The 21,716-nt window shown below is 35.0% G+C and overlaps 1 protein-coding gene across 2 annotated transcripts in view; it reads right to left on the bottom strand.

Annotated features, from left to right (window-relative positions):
• HSF2 (heat shock transcription factor 2) overlaps window positions 1-21,716 on the bottom strand; it is a 33,066-nt gene that overhangs the window by 6,552 nt on the left and 4,798 nt on the right. For both annotated transcript variants that reach the window (XM_023651001.2, XM_023651000.2), the window contains exons 2-10: window positions 12,900-13,008; window positions 12,613-12,740; window positions 11,665-11,789; window positions 9,626-9,701; window positions 6,389-6,450; window positions 5,378-5,465; window positions 3,459-3,607; window positions 2,806-3,045; window positions 1,799-1,904 (exon numbers count right to left, since the gene is read on the bottom strand). In XM_023651001.2, the coding sequence (XP_023506769.1) occupies window positions 1,799-1,904; window positions 2,806-3,045; window positions 3,459-3,607; window positions 5,378-5,465; window positions 6,389-6,450; window positions 9,626-9,701; window positions 11,665-11,789; window positions 12,613-12,740; window positions 12,900-13,008 (1,083 nt within the window). The remainder of the gene's footprint in view (window positions 1-1,798; window positions 1,905-2,805; window positions 3,046-3,458; window positions 3,608-5,377; window positions 5,466-6,388; window positions 6,451-9,625; window positions 9,702-11,664; window positions 11,790-12,612; window positions 12,741-12,899; window positions 13,009-21,716) is intronic.

Below are 21,716 nucleotides of genomic sequence, written 5' to 3'. Positions count from 1 at the left end.
GACAGCAGGAAAAAGAAAAGCTCTTGAAAACAACAGAGAATGATTAGCGAGACAGGAAGAGAACGAAGAAGTCCAGGGCCTCTAACTTCCACAGAAAAAGTTCTGTTGTGGAAAATCAATATTGTTAATAATAATAGTGTTAATTATTTATAATCCTCACAATAACCCTTCACATTAGGTGTAAGCCACATGTAATAGATGGGGAAACTGGGCAAGAGAGGTTAACTTTCCCAAAGTTAGTAACATAGCTAGTAAGGAACATGTGCCAAAAACAGAACCCAAATCTGTCTGATTCAAAACCTTCTTGCACTAGCCCAGTGGCTTGATTTGCGGGGAAAAAAAAATGCAGCCTACTTACTGTGGATGGATAAACCAAGACGGCATAGGCAGCACAGGCTTAGAATAAATAAGACATTACAGGGTTTCAAAAGAAGTTTAGAGTAAAAAAAGAGGTAACAAATATTGAGATTCCACAGCTTCTGAGAGGACCAGGACATGGAGAATTATACTTTGTGAATAGGGCAGAGCTGGCTGGGTGAGGTCTTGAGGACAAACGAGTGATAAATGTTTCAAAGTTGAATTAAAATGATCTAGTTGAGGACTGCGAGGATTTGTAGAGGGTCAGAACTATGGGATTTTATTTCCTTCTTAGTGATCTAAGGGAGAGAGATTCTACAAAGTCCCTGGATTCAGAGTGGGGACAAAGACTGAAAGAATCAAGAGGACTGTCAAGCTACTGTTAACAAGCTGAAGCAGCTCATTAACATGGATGTTGAATTCACTTAGATGGTAACATAGGTCAACATGGAAAGAAAATCTTCAAAGAAGCTGAAATCCATCCTATGAGACACTGATGATTTGCGAAAAGGAAAAGATGATAAAGTCATGTGACAATGACAAGACTGATGAGAAGCAGAAGGGTAGGGAGTTAAATTAATAAGACTGAAGAGTAAGATTGAAGCATAGGAAAGTACTAATTCCTTTTAGCCCCTTAAGAAGCTCTTAAAAGGGCAAGACTACAGAATATTTTGATGTGAGCGAAGCTGCACTTTAAGGCAAGAAATACAGAAAAAAGAGCAACAAAATTTTTCAGGATAGAGAGAGAAACATATTCATAACAGAAAACGGAAACAGAGGAGAAAACAAGATTCAAGTGGATGGGAGAGACCACACCAGAAGCTTTAGGTAAGAGAGGGAGGAGTGGCAGGAATAAGAGGGAAGAGAGTGAGAAAGGTGGTTAGTGCCAGAAATGGTAGATAAGGATTCACAGTCCAGACGACATTGGAGTTAAGTTCATACAGGAGGTGGTGGGGATTAGAGCAGGGGAACTTTAGGTTTCAGGACACAAAAATTTAAAAAGCATAACAAATATAATAATATAACACATCTGAGTGGAAAACATTAATTCCCAAAGTATTAAGAAGTGTCTCTATGCTGTTTCCTGGCTAAGTTTCTTCTGTTACTAACTCCCATCAATTTCTATTCAGTGATGATTTATTCTAGAGCAAAACCTGACACAGCAACAAGTCCAGGCAAGACCTGGATTTAATAGTACTGTTGCACAGAGCTGATATGTTGTTACGGGGGATTAACTGAACTGCTACTCAGAGATGGGTAGAGATCACCTTCCTTCACTGACCTGAACCCATCTGTTCATTCTTTCTGATAAACAAAACCATTCATTAAAAAAAAATAAAACGCAGTAACAGTTTAGAATACAAGAAAATGATGTATTGATTTATAAATATTATATGTAAATACACAAATTGCCAATACAGCAATTACTCAAAGTACCTACATCAACCAGGAGATCTGGGTCTATGCTAAACTGCCTTCCTGACAGCATGGCTTGAAAGTCCTCCAAACTGCAATCAATACTGTCAAGATAATCCAACAGTTCAACCCTAAGGAAAAAAGATTTAAAAAAATCAAATATTAGGTTTTTATGTTTAAAATCACAATGCAATCTAGCTAGGCAAAATATTCCTAGCAACTGCTGAATCCTTACCAATTCTTAAACTTAAGAATCCTATTTAATGTTTGAGACTCTTGAAAATTTGGTTAACTGAGAACTCAAAGCCTTTACAAAAATCTTTAGTATTTACAGAAAAAATGTTCTGCAACAAAATCTTATTTGTCTTTTTCCTCTAATACTATAAGTTATAAAATATTTAACCTCTGATTATTGGTTATTGCTACTAATTTCTGGTTTTCTTATGCTATAAAATAAGTTCCTTAACAGAGACTACGTTTTCCATAGTCCTGATAAAAACACAAATACACACAATGACACACACTTTACAGACATTCAAAACAAGTATTTCATTAAAGAAATTTAAGGAATTGCCCAGAAAATCACAAGACTGCTCTTGGGATGGTTAAATCCTTCTCAAAATACCATTTGAAGAGCTCAACCCTGACCATAACAGAGAAAGGTAGACTACGTGGGTTCATAATCTGAAAGGAAGACCACTCAAAGAGAAAGAGAGTATGTGAAGTAAACAAAGAAAGCAGGGACCGGCCAGGCGGTGCAGCGGTTAAGTTTGCACGTTCCGCTTAGGTGGCCCAGGGTTCGCCAGTTCAGATCCCGGGTGCTGACCTATGCACCGCTTATCAGGCCATGCTACGGCAGGCATCCCACATATAAAACAGAGGAAGATGAGCATGGATGTTAGCTCAGGGCCAGTCTTCCTCAGAGAAAAAGAGCAAGACTGGCAGCAGATGTTAGCTCAGGGCTAATCTTCCCCAAAAAACAAAAAAAAAAGAAAGCAAACAAATTTAGACAACATTCAGATAAGCACTCACTTTCCCAAAAGATTGATGTTATCATTTAAAATGGAATCCATCATAGTCACGGGATCTTCTGTGGTCAGACTAGACGAGCCATTTAGTTGGACAGCACTAGACATGAGAGGGCTGGTGCCAGCACTGCCTGAACTTAGGGATTCTCTGGCTGGTTCATTCTGATCTCCACTCTGAATGACAGGTGCATACTCATCTTCATTGTCATCTTCAACAATGACAATATCAGGGTACTGGCTACAGCTAGATCAGCAATATGAAATACAACCAATTACATTTTTCAGACCAATTCAATAAATTCATTCTATCCATTCATTCTCCACGGGAACTCTCTCCCCAAATTACCTATCAAAAGGCTTAAATTTCTTGAGTGAGTAGCTTAATCATAAATACTGATACTTCATACAAGACCAAAAAGAATCAATTAACTCCAAAATTTAAAAATCAGGATTAACTTTCACTACTTTTTTTGTTGGGAGTCTTTCTGCTGGGGGAAGGGAGGTATTTGGTTGAATAATTTGGATTATTTTTTCAGTTTAATAATCCAAAAGCAAGTTAGACACTAGTTTATGAAAGAAGAAAGTGCTTTTGAATTTGGCTCTTAAATAAGAAAAGTAATTAATATTTTCATAAATTTTATTTTACGATCTCCTTACTTGGAGGGATCCGCTATAATGTCCTCATTAGTTTCTGGAATAACTGGGATAGTCTCTTCATCTGCATTATCATCAGTAACGTCATAAATAATGATGTCATCTGAAATTCGCTCCCTTGGCTTTAAACCTTCAGTCCTACTGTGTGGAACCTAAAAAATCAGGGAGAAAATACATCAAAAAATTGAAATTATATTGACTACCAAACAACATACCATTTAAAAAAATGCCATCTACTAGTTACTAAATGTTGGGAATACAATAGTAAGCAAAACAGATATGTTCTCTGCGCTTTGAGGACTTATACAGTAATTGGTATTAGTAGTACCAATTCACAGAGATATGAATTTTATTATCTGCATTCTACTTAACTGTTTCTTTTACTGTAAGGGATCTTGAAGACAACATGCCTCAGAATGTTCCTATGGAAAGATCTTTAGATTTTAAACTATTTCTTATATCCAAAAGGTAAAAACAACTTAGAACTTCACCAGAAATTTCAAGCATAACAAGATGGCCAATGTGGGGATGGGGGTTATTTCATCTCAAGCTACTCTGTTTGACATGTTTTATTCTTACTCATTAAATGGTTTTATAAATAGAAAAAAAAACTCAACTATTCCACAGTTAAATGTCAGCCTGGTTTTTCGGCAATGGGTTTTTTTTTTATTCAGCTACAGATATATTCAGACCATAGATACATTAATAAAAAAGCATTCAATTCTCTACAGCAAACTACAGTCATTATTATAATGCAACAATCTATAAATATCAACACTAGATAATACAGAGGCAAAAGATGTACAGTACTTAAAAATATATAAATGCAGTTAAATTAAAAAATCTTCATCCATTTACATTGAGTCTTTAATCCTAAAAATAAAACAGGCATGCCTGATTATTCAGAAAGTGATAGGAAGAGGAACCAGATGTTAGGTTAACTCTGATTTTCCTGAGAACAAAAATCTCAATACTTTAATAATAAATGTAAAGCAGTACAGTCATGCCCCACATAATAAGGTTTTGGTAAATGATGGATCACATATACAATGGTGATCCCATAAGATTAGTATTATATAGCCTAGGTGCATAGTAGGCTATACCATCTAGGTTTGTGTAAGTACACTCTATGATGTTCGCACAAAGACGAAACAGCCTAACGAAACATTTCTCAGAACGTATCCTCATCATTAAGTAAATGCATGACTAGATTTAGAATTTAAGATTTGAAAGTAATAATGATAATCAGATAGTAAAATAATACTGGACTAATTTGCCATTGGGTCTAAGTTTGACAAATTATCCAGAGCCTGTGACAAAAATGAAGGTAAACAAAAATATGTTTTGAAATTGCTACAGTGAAAAACAGTCTACTCTGTGCACATTTACAATAAAAGTTGGAAACCTTAAAATAACCAATGGATGAATGCATAATGACATTATTGTAATGCTCAATTAATGTCATACAGTAGCTGATTAAGATGAACTAAATGTCTGTTTAACAAATCTCTAAAACAAGACCAAGTGAAAAAAGCCACAATGCAAAATGAAATGTACAAAATGATATCACTTATATGAAGTTTAGACATATGCAAAATAATAACAAATACTCTTCATGGATTCACACACATAAAACGGCCATGGGAATGATAAATGCTAATTAAAGATAATGATTATCTCTAGGTAAGAGAGGAGACGGGGGGGGCGGAGGGGGAGAAAAATGAACTTGGGAACTAAGAGAACTATATTTGTAATGGTTTATTTCTTAACATAATCTAAAACAAATAATAAAAAATGTCATGATTTAATAAAGCTGGAGAATGAGCACACAGATTATTATTCACTAAACTTTGAATGCATGAAATATTGCTGTAATAAAATTTAGTTTGAGACAACAAAATAGAATTTAACTAAAAAATTACTTTATGATGGTGATTATCAGCTGGTTCTTTGACTATGTGCTGAAATAGATTCTTCTTTTGGGCTCCATTAGAGTTTAGAAGTAGAGGCCTGAAAATCAGAAGATATTCACGAAGTTCAGCAAAGCAAACAGAGGACTTTAAACTGCTTCTAATAATTTACCCGCAACACTCACACACACACTTAAATAACGAATACAAAATTTCAGTAATGATAGATAAGGAACTCAAAAATAATTATATCTGAGGAATAGAAACTAGGGGATGAACGTGTCTAGGACTTTTATTTCTCCATTCTTCTGTACTATTTTTGTATAATACACATAAACTACTCTCTCCAGATATACTTCATTGCTGACTGAACTATATTAACTCGTTATAAACTGTACTTACATAGTAAAAAATAAATAGGTAATATCATAAGAACTAGTTAGTGGAAGTAGAGTTAAGGCCACAGCATAAGCTACGAGCACAACCAAGCTTTGCTAAAATCTTAGCCTTACAAGATAATCTTTTTCTGCTGACAACTATTCTTTGTCCACCGCACTTATGTTTTAGTTGTGAAAATGGTAGTTACTGACATTTATAGGTATCACAACCCAAGGCTAAAACACAGGCTTTTAAAGACCCTTATGAGTAGTTTAAACATAAGATCGATCAAGTAAAAAAATTTTAATGTTTTTTTTCAATGTAAGGCCTCTTTTTAGGAGTTTCCCTCACTCAGGTCTTCTAATGCTGTATTAAATTGCTAATGTGAATGAAAATGAATTCTTTATTAACCGTGTGTGTATCTGTAAAGTGACCATTTAGGCTATTCTTATGCCTCAAAAACATCAGCAGGATGACAACAGTAGGAAATAACACCACTCTTGAAATGTTGAGAGTATAATTTAACAAGGATTGTTCATCTGAGACAACAGGCATACAGTCAGCAAATGTAGGCCATTCATGGTTAAATACTAAAATGTTTGGTTGCCTATGTATAAGTCAAAATGTTTTATTATAAATACTTACCTTTTACGTTTTAAACTCACAAGTTGGTTATTCTGAACCAATGTAACAATAAACTGAACAATCTAAAAGGAAAATATAAATAATAAATTTTCCATCACGGACTCCTAATTCTTTTGTCCACATTAAAAGTCTTATAAAATTAATTCAGATACGGTATGTTCACTATTCTAAGTTACATAATTTCTCACATATTAACATATTTGAAATTTGAATGCATCTTACAATTGATATCTAAAGAAACATACCAGCTTCCAGGCAGAAGAATAACCTGTGATAAAGTTGCTGCTATCTAGGATACAGAGATGCCTAAGATACCTCTCTCCATCCATCCATCCATCCACCCATCTATCCATCTATCCACCCACTCATCCATCTATTTATCTATCCAATATTCAGTTGAGTTATTTGTTTTGGTGATAAGTACCAACCACACCTGGATACAGATCCCAGCTTTTTACTTAAAATTCCTTCAAGAATATTTTGATGCCTAATTATACCTAAAAGGGTATACCTAATTATACAGCAACAGAAATAAACTCAAAAATACAGTTAATTAGGGCCAGCCCAGTAGACTAGTGGTTAAGCTTGGAGCACTCTGCTTTGGCGGCCCAGGTGGGTTCCTGGGCATGGACCTAAACCACTCGTCTGTCAGTGGCTAAACTGTGACAGCAGCTCACATAAAAAGAAAAAAAAGAGGAAGACTGGCAACAGATGCTAGCTCTGGGCGAATCTTCCTCAGCCAAAAAAAAAACAATTAAAAAAAAATACAGTTAACCAGAGGCTATCCAAAAGTAAATTCACAATTTTAAAGTTGGAATACATATGCTTTTTGCAAATAAACAATTAAAAGATTTTGTTTCAGATGGTTTTCCTCTTAAACATCTGAGAAACACATATTGACAATCACAAGAAGGTGGTTTAATCTTCAAAGTCTGATTAAATTTAGAAGAAAAACTATTAAACAGATCAAGACAGGCAAACAATCCTTCATATTTTATGACAATGTTTCTTAAAGGTGCAGTCCATGGACCAGCAGCACTGGCCCAGGAACTTGTTAGACATGCAAATTCTCAGCCCCACTCCAGAATTGCTGACTCTGAAATTTGGAGGCTGGGGTCCAGCACCGAGAGTGTTTAACAAGCTCGCCAGGTGATACTGATGTGAATGTAGTAACCACAGACTCAGGGTATGCCTTGAAAGTTACCATCAACTTTCTAAAGGAGCTAGAAAAGTGAGAATCACATGGTGAACTATGAAAAGAAACAGATCACTGAGAGGCTATGAAAAGACGCCCAAAGTGACTGGAGGACTATTTAGACTCTTTGAAAAAGAGTTCCCTGTAAGCTTTGTGAAAGGTAATTACACAATTAAAATAGAGAAGTGTCAATTAAAAATACATACTGTGTAGCTTTAATATTGTGTGTTCTCTCCCAAAAGAGGATACTAAATGGTTTGTATTACAGTCAACATGAACTTTTTCATGGAGAAAAATACAGACATTTGAACGGAAGAACCAGACATTAGAGTCTATGAAAGGAGGTTAGCTACTAAATTGCTTATTCAAAAGAAAATGCTGACAACTGATGAAAAGACAACATTTAAGCTTAAAGATAGCTATAAAATAATTCAACTTCAGTTATTTTTGTTAATTTACAAAAAAGTTTTATGGGAAAATTCTGAAAACATTAGTGGTACAATTTATAAGAACATGAATCACTGGCTAAATTTCTCCTGAAATTTGTCCTACATCTCAGTTCTCTTTTGACATTTCTGTATCATGTTGCACAGAGTTGGTTTCCTGAAGGAGACGATAAGGTATGTAACACTTATAGCATCTAACTTACGTACTTGAACAAGTCCTATAACAGGCACCTCACATATATTATTCCAATTAAACCAAGACCAAAGAGTAAATGGCAGAGTCAGGAACCAATTACACGAATAGAGAAAAATTATTGGCTGTCATCATGCACTATGTAAACTCTCTAACTCCACCAAAATACAGATCCAAACTCAAATGTGAGCAACAGAATGTTAGCTTTCATGAAAAAGTGAAATGTTTTATAAGCATTTTACCAACTATACTTGTTTTTGGGGGGAAAAACCCAACAACAAATTATGGAATATTGTAAGTTAATATTTAACTAAAACAACGTTTTCTAGAAAAGATTAACTGATTTTTAAAGTAAAGTACAGGTTAAGGTACATATGTCATTTTAAGTCAGTTATTCTTAACACGGCTGCACAGTGGAATCAGCTACGGAAGTTTTGAAAATACAGGTACTTGGACTAAACACTTGGAATTGAATTCTACATTCAACCTGTACTTGCATACTGATTTTTTAAAAAGAGTAGATCTATTTTGACAATAGGCCAAAGGCTGCAACTACCATTCATCTTTGTTCTAAGCCTACTCCACTAGACCCAGATCCTGTCAATCATAACCCTATTTTTAGCTAAAGGCCTCTAAGCACGAACAAGCTGAAGCTCTCCCACCCTCCCTCCCCTCAAAAAACCTGTTGCTTAAACTTAGAGTCCAGTTTACTCACAGGCTAAAAATAGCTTCCTTAATTACTTTTATGTTTCACCTCTTATTAACATATGAAAACTGATATGAAAACATTAAATCATAAGAACACAATGCAACAGAGAGATTTTCGGTTGCCCCAGTAATTTTCAGTTCAGATACTAAAATCTAGGATTTATATTATAATACCAAATTAACTGCTCTTCTGCACAGACTAATAATGGCATACATTGATAACTTATTTTTTTGAACTCATAATTTTGTCAATTGATTTGAAAGTTTTAGTCATTTATCTTCCAAGACTGTATCTATGCCTTTTAGAGTAAAAAATAGTAAAAACTACAAAACCTCACGTAGTAAGGCTGTCTTTTATAGTAAAAAATGTTAAGAAATTGGTAGTGTATTAATTATACTCCTAAGGCTAAAGAATCTTTAAAGTTGTTATATTAGGCAAAAGGTCATTTACTAAAAGCTAATGAGATGTTAGCTGGAAGTATAGAATGACTAGTTATTTGCTAATGAGAAATGTTTTTTTATTACAAAGGACATATAACATTTGGCTTAATTTGTTTGATTTCATAGTTTTACCTCTGTGTACCCAATATATAAGAAACTAAGATCAATCACTGATTATTCCATAGAAACTTTTTGGGTCACAAATGGTACTTATCAAACAAATGCAGATTACAGTCATGGGGAAAAAAGCTTACCTTTCGAATAACTTGTTGCTGTTGTGCATGTTTCGCTCGTAACTCTGACACCTCCTTCCAAAGGGATTCATTCTCACTATGTTATCATTTATCAAAAAAACAAAAAAAATCAATCAGAAAGCTAGGCCTCATTGTCTTCAATTAAGAATGCAAGAAAACTTAACTAGTCTTTACTATGTATTTTTATGAGACTAGGAAAACTTTGGTTCAATTACATAGAATGGCAGCCATCTTGACATAACTCCAGAATCATTCCTTCATAATTGTACTATCTCCTACTTAGGGCAATATATACGCAAAAACTTAGGATTCACGCCTGTTTCTATATAGTAGTAGGCAATTTACTCCTCTGACAATCTGGTTCATTACTAAGCTAACCTTTCCACTGTGGCTACCAAGAGAACTCAGGACTGAGCTTAGGAAACAATTCTTACAGGGAAGTGACTTTACTCAGCACTTGCTATGCTCCAAGCACTATGCTAAGTATTTCATATGTATTATTTATTAAACTTCTCTAAAATTTGTCAAGAAAGGAATTAATATCTCTAGTTTATGGATGAGGACACTGACACTCAGGGAATTGAGAAGACTTGCCCAAGATGACACAGATAGTATATAGGTGCTAACGCTGAACTAATAATGTCTGTCAGACTCTAAAACCTATCTTAAGATCAGTATAAACACAAGCATACGAAAACACTAAAAAAGTTTGTTTTTTTAAACACATGTCCAAATATGACAAACTGCCAACTTGCCCAGTAGTAGTAGTTTCTTTTTCTTCATTCACCATTTTTTATTGAAATTGCACAGTTATGAAATGTTAACAGCAATGATAATGCTGAGAAGGCATGAAAGATAATCCACCTATTAAATGCTTTAATTTTTGCTCTTTTGTTAATTTCCACAAAAGCCATCTTCCTCAACGCAAACTACTACAAAAGAGACTAGACTTACATAGAGAGGGTATTGAAAATGAGACTTTAAAACTTACTGAATAACTCCTATACTTTTTCTGACTCAGAAATTTAATGATATTGTCACCTGCCTACTAAAGATAAGCAGGAGAATGGTTACCTCTAAGACTTATAGAATGCATCTCAGATCCAATTACTTAAGGGATAAATCTGAGATGAAAGGAATTGGGTCAAAGGGCACCTCAGTAGACACAAGATACATACAGTAAACTAGCATAAGTGGTTAAATAAAATATGCGGAATGGGAGAGCTTAAAATTAAGGCTTAATCAAAAAGGGAATCAAAGTCCAAGGTTACTCTTTTAATGAAGATACTTGAGTTAAGATAGATAAACTAATGTCCCACATTTGAAATGGGAGAGAGAATACATAAAATAACTCCTCTCAAAACCGTGGCACCTATTAGGATAAGAGAAAATCCCAGCAACTTACTCAGAAGAGAAGTATATACATCTACTCTACACACTGTTACTGTGGCAAGTTAGAATAGTGCCAAGAATTGTAGTTAAGCAAAATAAAGCATCTTTCTGTACATAAAAGATTTGAATAACACTTGCTAAAGTCTATGTAAAATAAGTATCAACTAGGACAAGTCTCTTGTGTTCTTTCTTCCTTAATTTTTGTGCCCTACTTTTTCCTAAGAGATAGGTCACATAGAAAAGTCTTAAGAAACTGCCATAAAAAAAAAGAATGGGCACTATGTGTAGTATTTTTTATGGCTTTTGTGCCCTCATATGTGTGTGAACATCATATGAAAGCTAACCTGAGGAGAATCGTATTTCCCACACCAACTAAACATCTACTGTTTCATGAGTAAGACTTGTGCATCAAATTGTTTTGATTGCCCAGGTTTATATATTCTTTCAACGACCATCGAGAAAATATAATATTGAGCAAAGTCTATGGCTACAAATCAAAAATAAACGAACCCAATACTTACTGAAAAATGATCTCTGATCTTGGCTTCAACAATGTCATCTAAGTACTCAAAGCACCAACTCCCAAGCCCCAATACACACATACACCAACCTCCATATTAGGATTATATTTGGAAATAATACTTTACCTTTTTAATTCAGAAAGCCTGGACTCAATAGTTTCTTGTTTTATTTGAACCTTCTGAGCACTACTTATAATTTTTGTTAAATCTTCCTGGCGAATTTTATTTTCTTCTGGTTTTGAAGATGAAACCTTTGAAAAAGCAAATTTAGGAAATCAAAGAAATACTAAACACCATAATTATCACTCAAAGCCTTCCTATTATAAGTAGTCTTTGTAGCCCATTCAGGAAATGAGATCTAGTTCTGAAAAGCCCAGGATAGGATTCTAGGAAGAGAATAAACTGTATAGCTCAGAAAGAGAGAATAAGAACTGGTCTATTTTTTGTTTTTTTAATGTGGAGAAGTTTCCAAAAGCAGGAACATCTTGAAGGCTTTTTCTTTTCATTTCCTTCTGCCAAACTTCCTATAATTTCCCCAAGCCTCTTTATTATCACATTCCATGTTTAATCAAATTTATGCAGTAACAGCTGCACACTGGACGATTTTCTTTCATGGTCCATTACCCCTTTTGTGCTTCATTTTTATGGACTTAGTAAAAGTATCTCATTTCAGCAAGACACTGTTCATTCAAAAATCTAATATTAAATGTCTACAATATGCAAGGGATTTATTCTAGGCATTAGATATTCAGCAGTGAACTAGAGAAAAAGTCCTGACATTTTAGCACGAGCTTACATTTTTTAAGCTAAATTAGGAATGAGCCATCCCAATATGGATGACTCCTCACCTTCAGTCAGAATGTAAACATTTTCCTTCCCTCTAGAAAGTGTTTGAAGACTGAGCCTTCAGAACAGCTGAGCACATGGAAAAGAATAATAAAATAGAGAGAGACAACTAAAGCTTTCTTAGTCTAAGTCATCCCAATAAGGAACAACCTGTGTGCTGAAACATAAGTCTTGGTCAAGCATGCTATATGGTAATGTCCTAATTAAATCATGTTAACACTAGCTCACCTTCCTTTTAATGTTCTCCAACAAGTCATCCTGGCCTTGTTTGAAGTAAGGATGCTGAAATTCAACAGGACCATCTCGTTCCTGCTTTACAATTCCAGAGTCAATATGTACTACTTTACGGAAACCATCTGAAAAAGATTCAAAATTCAAATGACCAAAATAGACAAAAATCAAAAATCAATGGTGCTTCTATGGAATATATTTTCCTTTAATAACCTATTAAGAAAAAATAGTTTTAATCAGTGGCTGATGACAGCTACTCCAAATAAACTGCTGTCCATACTCACACATATTCAGTTGCCTCACAAAGCTTGCCATGTTATTGTGCTTGAAATATTTGGGAAGAATTTCTTTTGCAAACCTTTGTTCGTCCAAAACCAGAAAACTCTGGCCATTCTGAAAGAAAGAGAAAAAATCAATTACTTAAGGTCCTACGAGATAGTAGGTGATACATATGAACCCCAAAACCGGGCAGTCCTTCCATGATACCTTCAGACCAACATTTTATTCCTATTAATGGCAACAAGAAACAATCTGCAATTAAGCACCAAATTGCAATTAAACTCTTTGATGTCAACCTCAAAAGTTCAGAAGTGTATCTCAAACCAGAAGGTGCATCATATTCTATGGTGAAACAGTCTAAGAATTACATTAAATCAAAAACAATAAAAGAAACACAGTATGTAGCCAGCACGATTATTTAACATTGTTTTAAAGCCAATGCAATTAGACAAAAATAAGATAAAATCTGAGAGGAAGAGTATTTTATCATTATTTGCAATAGACATAATTATATCTGTACAATCAATTGAAAACTATAATTCACTAAGATATCTGGTTACTAATTAATATTTAAAGTCTTTAGTATTCTTCCATAAAAAAATAAATAAGTTGAAACTTACTACAAAAATACAGTAGAGATCTTCCTTGACTTACAATTGGGTTATATTCTGATAAACCCATCACAAGCTGAAAATACTCTAAGTCGAAAATGCATTTAATATGCCTAACCTACCAAACATCATAGCTTAGCCTAGCCTATCTTAAATGTGCTCAACACACAAACATTAGCCTAGAGTTGGGCAAAATATCTAACACAAAGCCCATTTTATAATAAAGTGTTGAATACCTTATATAATTTATTGAATATTGTACTGAAAGTAAAAAACAGAAAGGATCCATGGGTACAGAATGGTTGTAAGTGTGTTGGTCATGATCGCATGGGTAACTGGGAGCTTCACCTCGCTGTTGCGAACCAGCATCACAAGAGAGTAGCGTACTGCGTATTGCTATTCCAGGAGAAGATCAAAATTCAAAATTCAAAGTACAGTTTCTATTGAATGGGTATCACTTTCCACACTATTATGCAGTAAAATATTCCTAAGTCAAATCATCGTAAGTCGGACACCATCTACAATCAAAACAGCATGATACTGACATAAAGACAGACAGATCAATGGAACGGAGAGCCTAGAAATAAACCCTCACATATGTGATCCAAGGATTTTTGACAAGGGTTGCTGAAACCATTCAATGGGGCAAGGACAGTCTTTTCAACAAATGATGCTGGGAAAGCTGGATACTCACATGCAAAAGAATAAAGTTGAACCCTTAACTTACACCATATACAAAAATTAACTCAAAATGGAACAAAGACCTAAGAATAAGAGCCAAAACTATAAAAATCTAAGAAGAAAATATGAGGAGGAAAAGCATCACAACACTGGATTTGGCAACTATTTCTTGGATAACACCAAAAGCACAGGCAACAAAAGCAAAAATAGACAAATGGGGCTACCTCAAACTTTAAAACTTCTGTGCAAAGAATTCTATCAATAGAATGAAAAGGCAACCGATGAAACCAGAGAAAATATTTGCAAATTGCATATCTGATAAGAGGTTAATATCCGTAATATATAAAGAACTCCTACAACTCAACAAACAACCCAATTAGAAATGGGCAAAGACCCTGAAGAGACGTTTTTCCAAAGAAGATATACAAATGGCCAATAAACACATGAAAAGATGCCTAACATCATTAATCATTAGAAAAATGAAAACCAAAACCACAATGAGCTATCACTTCACACCCATTAGAGTGGTAATTATTTAAAAAAAACACAAAATAAACAGAAAGCAAGTGGTGGCGAGGACATGAAGAAACTGGAACGCTTGTGCACTGCTGGTGGGAAGGTAAAACAGTGCAGCTTCTGTGGCAAACAGTATAGTGGTTCCTCAAAAAGCTAAACACAGAACCACGATATGATCCTGCAATTAAACTTCTGTGTATATACCCAAAAGAATTGAAAGCAGGGACCCAAAAAGTTATTTGTACGCCCATGTTTATAGTAGCATTATTCACAATAGCCAAAAGGTGCAAGGAACCCAAATGTCCACTAACAGATGAATGGATAAACAAAATGTGGTATATGCATACAATGGAATATTATTCAGCCTTAAAAGGGAAGAAAATTCTGACACATGCTACAACATGGATGAACCTTGAAGACATTACGCTAAGTGAAACAAACGAGTCAAAAAAGGACAAATGCTGTATGATTCTACTTATATGAGGTATCTAGAATAGTCAAATTCATAAAGACAGAAAGTAGAATAGTTACCATGGGCTAGGAGGAGGAGGGAATTGGAAGTTATTATCTAATGAGTATGAAATTTCAGTTTGGGAAAATGAGAACATTCTGGAGATGGACGGTAGTAATAATTGCATAACAATGTGAACATACCTAATGCCAGTGAACTATACTCAAAAATGGTTAAAATGGTTAATTTTAGGTTAGTATATTTTACCACCACAACAAAAATTTAAAATTAAAATGGAATAAAAGATTCCAATAGAAAACCATCAATAATCTAAAAATTTATTTTAAAACTACAGAAGATCTTTAAGAAAAAGCTACAGAGGAACAAATACAGTGTTGTAAAGCTGTCAATTCCCCCTAAATTCACCAATATATATTAAATTCTCTCTTAATTAAAAAAATAGGTTTTTGGAGATGAGGTGAGAAGATGTTAACACAACCAAATATTAGGTACTAAAGGTCATTTGTAAAAATAATTATGTAACAATAGGCAAGAAAATACTGAAAACAATGGGGAGAGAAGTGTTAACTCTATCCTATAAAGATGATAGAATTATAGTGTTTACAAAATTTGGTACTAAAGAAGAGATAGTCAACAGATGAATGGACAGACTAGAGGGGAGAGAAGCAGCAGCAAATCTATTTAAGAATTTAATAAGTAATAAGTAAGAATAGCATTCAAATCAGGGGGAAAATCAAGAGGGAAAAAGATTAGTTAATAAATTTTCCATTTGGAGGGAAAAAAACAAAGCTCAGTGCTAACTCATAAAAGCAGTGCTAACTCACTGCTATCTCACTCTTTACAACGACATCATAAACCCAGAAGCCACAGAGGTAAAAACTAATAGATTTATCCATGGAGACGGCTAGCTGCCTACCCTATCTCCAAAGCCTCTAATTTCTTTTTTAATTCTATTTTTTAAAACTAAAATTGTATGCACTTAAGGTGTACAACATGATGATTTGATATATACAGAGTGAAATGACTACTGCATCAAGCTTACTAACATATCACCTACATTAAAGAAAGAAGCTTCTGCACAACAAAGGAAATAATCAACAAAATAAAAAGACAACCTAACGGAATGAGAGAAAATATTTACAAATAATCTATCTGATAAGGGAGTAATATCCAAAATACGTAAGGAACTCATACAACTCAACAGCAAAAAAAAAAACGCAACCCAATTAAAAAATGGGCAAAGGACCCAAATAGACATTTTTCCAAAGAAGACATACAAATGGCCAACAGGTATATGAATAGGTGCACAACATCACTAATCATCAGGAAAATGCAAATCAAAACCACAATGAGGTATCACCTCATACCTGCTAGGACGGCTATTACAAAAAAAATAATAAAAGACAAGCGTTGGTAAGGATGTAGAGAAAAGGGAAGCCTTGTACAGTGTTGGTTGGAATGTAAACTGGTACAGCCATTAAGGAAAACAGTATGAGGGTTCCTCAAAAAATTAAAAATAGAACTACCATACAATACAGCTACCTTTCTTCTAGGTATATATCCAAAGGAAATGAAATCAGTATCTTAAAGAGCTATCTTCATTCCAATGTTCACTGCAGCATTATTCATAACAGCCAAAATATGGAAACAACCTCAGTGTCCATCAATGGGAGAATGGATAAAGAAAACGTATACACACACACACAATGGAACATTATTTAGCCTTAAAAAAGAAAGATCCTGCCATTTGCAACAACATGGATGATCCTTCAGTTTCTTACTAACAGAATCACAATTTTGTTTGATGCTGCAACCACACTTCTCAGTCCTCCTTACAAATAGAAATGGCCAAACAACACACTTGGCAAATACGATATAAGTAGAATGGATTGAGTGGGGCTTCCAGAAAAGCTTCTAAAAAAGGAAAGATTCAAAGTGTCAAACTCCTACATCCCATATCCCTGCTTGGAACTTGGAGGTAAAGGCTGGACTTCCAGCAACCACTAAGGTACAGGCACTAAGTATGGCTGAAAAGACCAGCAGATGATTGAGTTATCTTCAGACATAAGAGAAAAATACATCTCTATTTTGTTTAAGCCACTGTTTTTGGATTTCCATTACCTGTGCCTGAAGATAACCCTAACTGATGATAGAGTTATAAAATAAATACAATAAAGTTGAAAGATTAACATAAAAATATTTTAAACATTTATGACAAAGGTTAACCACATTAATTAAAAATTTCTAACGAATCAGTAAGATGAAAAACCCAATGTGAAATTTAGAAGAGGCCCGGTGTCACCCATAACTGAATGAACAGCAAAACAAATAACGATTTTTAACTTATTAGACTGGCAAAATTTTAAAAGAAGTTTGACAATAATCAGCATTGGTTATTAGGTAATAACTATTAAAGTTAAAAATGCATACATCTTTTTCTATCTTAAAGGGACTTTCCCTCCACCTTACTTTCCTCTGAATATATCCACTCCATTTCTCTTTTTCTTCACTGCAAAATTTAAACAAATACTTCGAAGCCCCACTTGCCAATCCAGGACCATCTACTGACTCTCACTAAAAACTGGTTTCAGCTTCCCTCCCTCTACTGTAGCTGTTTTTCCTACAATGTCAAATGCCAAATTCAATGCCTTCTTTTCAGTCCTGATCATCTTACATCTCTCTGTGGCACGTCATTTGGCACTACTGACAACCCCCTCCTTAAATGGTCTACTCTTTTGGCTTTGAAACTATACACTACTGGCGCTCTCATCTCTCATATTTCCTTTCCTTTCAATTGTCTTCTACCCATCAAGAGGTAGAGTGTTTTTTAGGTTTCTATCCTTTATCATGACACCTTTTACACTCTTAGGCAATCTCATTCACACCAGTATATCTAATCATTGACTTTATTATATATGACGATTATCACATCTACCTCTGCCTCTGCCCATCTTAAATTTCACACCTGAATTTTCAATTGCTAATATTTTTACACAATGTTCTTTAACTCACTATGTTCTCAACTTATTGTCTATTTCGAACTCATCTTCCCACTCTTTCAAAGTCAACTTTTTCCTATATCCTCCATCCTGGCATGCCCCTCACACCTGTAAATTATCCAATTAAGCATGACATCAAGAACAAAAAAACCATAAAACTCTCAATTTTAACAACTAGTAACTTAAAGGGGAAATATTAAAAACCATCTACTTTAAAAACAAGCAAAAGGAATCCCATGATCACTACTTTTATTTGACACCCTGAGGTCTCAGCCACTGCAAAAAAAAAAAAAACGAAAGAAGGTATAAGGTTCTGAAAGGAAGAACAAAACCGTCATTCACAGATGCTGTGGCTGTACATTTAGAAAACCGAAATCAGTAAAATGATTAGCTCACTGGTTTATTATCAATATACAAATGTTACTTGTATTTCTAATCACCAGCAACAGCTAGGAATGTATTTTTAACTAAAGGGCCCTACTTACAACATCTATAAGATACCTAGGAAGAAATCTAACAAAGATGTGCTAGACCGAATTGCAAAAAATTGTAAAACTTTATTAAACAACAAAATGAATTTAGAAATATGCCTTGTTCATGGAAATACTCAATATTGTAAAGATATCCATTTCTCTAATCTGATTTATAGTTTCAATGCAATTCCAATAAAAATCCCAATAGGTTTTCTTTTAATGGAACTTGATTTTAAAACATACATGGAGGACTAGGTTGCCCTCCCAAAAGCAAGACTTTTTATAAAGCTACAGTAATTAAGACACAAGATATGGGCAAAAGGATAAATTGTCCAATGGAAGAGAACAGAGGACCTAGAAACAAAACCACAATATCTATACATAATTTTGCTCTAAGACAGAGGTAGCAAAACATAACACTGGGGAAAGAAAAAACTATTCAATAAGGGACTAGGACAACTAAATATTTATATGGAAAACAATGAAATTGGATCCCTCATACTACACACAAAAATTAATTCCAGGTGAATTAAAGACTTAACATATGAAACGCAAACCCTTAAAACTTTCAGAAGAAAAGAAGAGAGAAAGCAAAGTATTCTTCTCTCCCCAGGGTAGGTGAGGGAAAATATCCTAAAGAAACAAAAAGCATAACCTACAAAAAAAGACTGATACGTCAAAATTATACTAAAATTAAGAACTTCTACTCATCAGAAGAAAGCAAAAAGATAAGCCACAAACTGGGAGAAGAAATAAGCAACCACAAATCCATAAAATGAATATACAGAAAATACAAGGAATTCCTACAAATAATAAAAGATAAACCACCTAATAGAAAAATGGTCAAACATTTCATAGAATAGGAAACACAAAGGACCAATATATATGAAAAGGTGTTTGAATTCATTAGGCATCAAGGAAATATAAATTAAGACCTCGATGAGGTGACACTTTACATCTACAAGATTGGTAAAAATTAATAATAATAATATCAAGTTTTCAAGAAGATGTGGATTAATGGAAAATCTTATGCATGGCTAATAGGAGTAGAAGCTAATATGATCTCTTTGGAAAACAATTTGATCTTGAGGTTGAACATTCCATACCTTATTTTCTAGCAATTCCACTCTACGACATGGGTATTATACACACACCCCACATACATACGTATACACCTTACAGAAATTTTTGCTTATATATGCCAGGAGAGGTGTACACGAATATTCATAACAGCATTTGACACAGTTGATTATCTTCTCTTTCTTGAACTATTTTCTTCCATTAACTTCTACGACCTCACTCCTTTGTTTTTCCTTTCTCACTGTTCCTTCTCAATCTCCTTTGCTGGCATTTTCTTGTCTTCACATCCTGTGAACATTGGAATACTCTATCTTTCAGTTCCTTCTATCTTCATTTGTTTCCCTGGATGACCTCATTCAGTCCCATGGCTTTACCACTCAGAAGCTCCAAACTCCACCCTGAACATCAAATCTTATATCCGAACCTCTTATTCAGCATTTCCATTTGGACTTCTTGGAGTGTACGAGTCATTCAGACTGTTCAGAAATACTCTTGTTCGACTTTCTAGCACTATACTTCCCCACCTCCTTTGAAATTAGGTGTGGCCATATGACTAACTGTGGTCAATGAAACGTAAGCAAAATAAAACAACTTTCAAATAATGCTAGTGAGCCATCTGTAATCTCAAAGTTAACGGCCTAACAGAATCCCCACCTGCATTTCTTTGAATCTTCCTCTATCTCAGCAAATGAATGGTACCATCATTTGCCCTGTTGCTCAGGCCAAATCTATGAGCCATTCTCTAGTTCTCTGTCCCTCCTCCAATACCAGCCAATTTATCAGTTGCCTTCAAAGTAGACATCCAATGCGACAACTTCTCACGATCTCCACTGTTACCACCCTACTCTCAGTCATACTATTTTTCAAAACCACAGTGGAAAACTGTGAGAGTCTTCTAACCATTCCCTCATTTCCAATGTCCTTACCACAGCCTTAAGGCCCTACACCAGCTGCTCCTGGCTACTTCTCTGACCTCACTCTCATGTTCTCTAAAAATACTCTAACCATGGGGGCCTTCTCCAATCACACAAACATGCCATGGTCAAGGCCTTTACACAAGCCATTCCCCTTTGTCTGGTCCATCCTTTCTAATCCTTCAGGTCTCTGCTCAAAAGTTACCTCCTGAGAGAGGCTTTCCTGATCACTCTACCTAAAATACCCACAAATCCCAGTCATTTTACATGCTCGTTACCAATTTATTGATCCAAATTCATTCTTCACTGTCTGCTCTGCAAACATGGAGCTGGGTCCCTTAAATGTCTTTTTCCAGCTGGCATGGTGTTAAGCTTTGTCAACAGAAGACACCAGAGAGAAATTACAACAGGGAAGGGGTTCTCCTTCCTGGTTCCAGCGTGTCATTGGTAGGCTCCTGCACTGCAGGCAGGTTCTCCAGTACCTGGCTCTTGCAGTGTATGGAGGTCAGCAGCACCCCAAGGCCATCAACTTCCCCTGGCATTCCCTCTCCCTTTGGAGGTTTCAAATCAGAGCATATCTGGCAAGACATCTCCCCATGAACAGCTTTCTAGGGTACTCTAGAGCAAGGGCTTCTTAAAGGGCTAGATATGGATAGTAAATATTTTTGGCCTGCAGATCATAAGGTTATAACACTGCCCTTGTACAAGGAAGCAGCTATAGACAACATGTAAATAGACTGAGCATGGTTATGTTCCAATTAAACTTTATTTACAAAACAGATGGCTGGCCCATGGGCCATAGTTTGCCAACCTCTGTCTTAGAGGGCCTATTTCCTGGCAAGTTCTAAAGGATGGATTTCCAATAAGCTCTACCAGTGTGGCACCAGTGACTTCTTTGCCATTCAGTGAAACACAGTCACACTCTCTCCAACAAGGTCAGGATCTCAGACTTGGGGGAAAATAGCTCTTACTTAAGCATTCTATCTTAGCCTTAGCACTGATGGCTGCTTCTTATAACCGCTATTCCTATATTCTTCAGAGTTTTCTTTACTTCAATTCCCCCAATATAGTTAGTA

This window comes from Equus caballus, chromosome 10 (genome assembly GCF_041296265.1).
Source record: "Equus caballus isolate H_3958 breed thoroughbred chromosome 10, TB-T2T, whole genome shotgun sequence".
NCBI lineage: Eukaryota > Metazoa > Chordata > Mammalia > Perissodactyla > Equidae > Equus > Equus caballus.
This window is presented reverse-complemented; position numbering and strand designations above follow the sequence as displayed.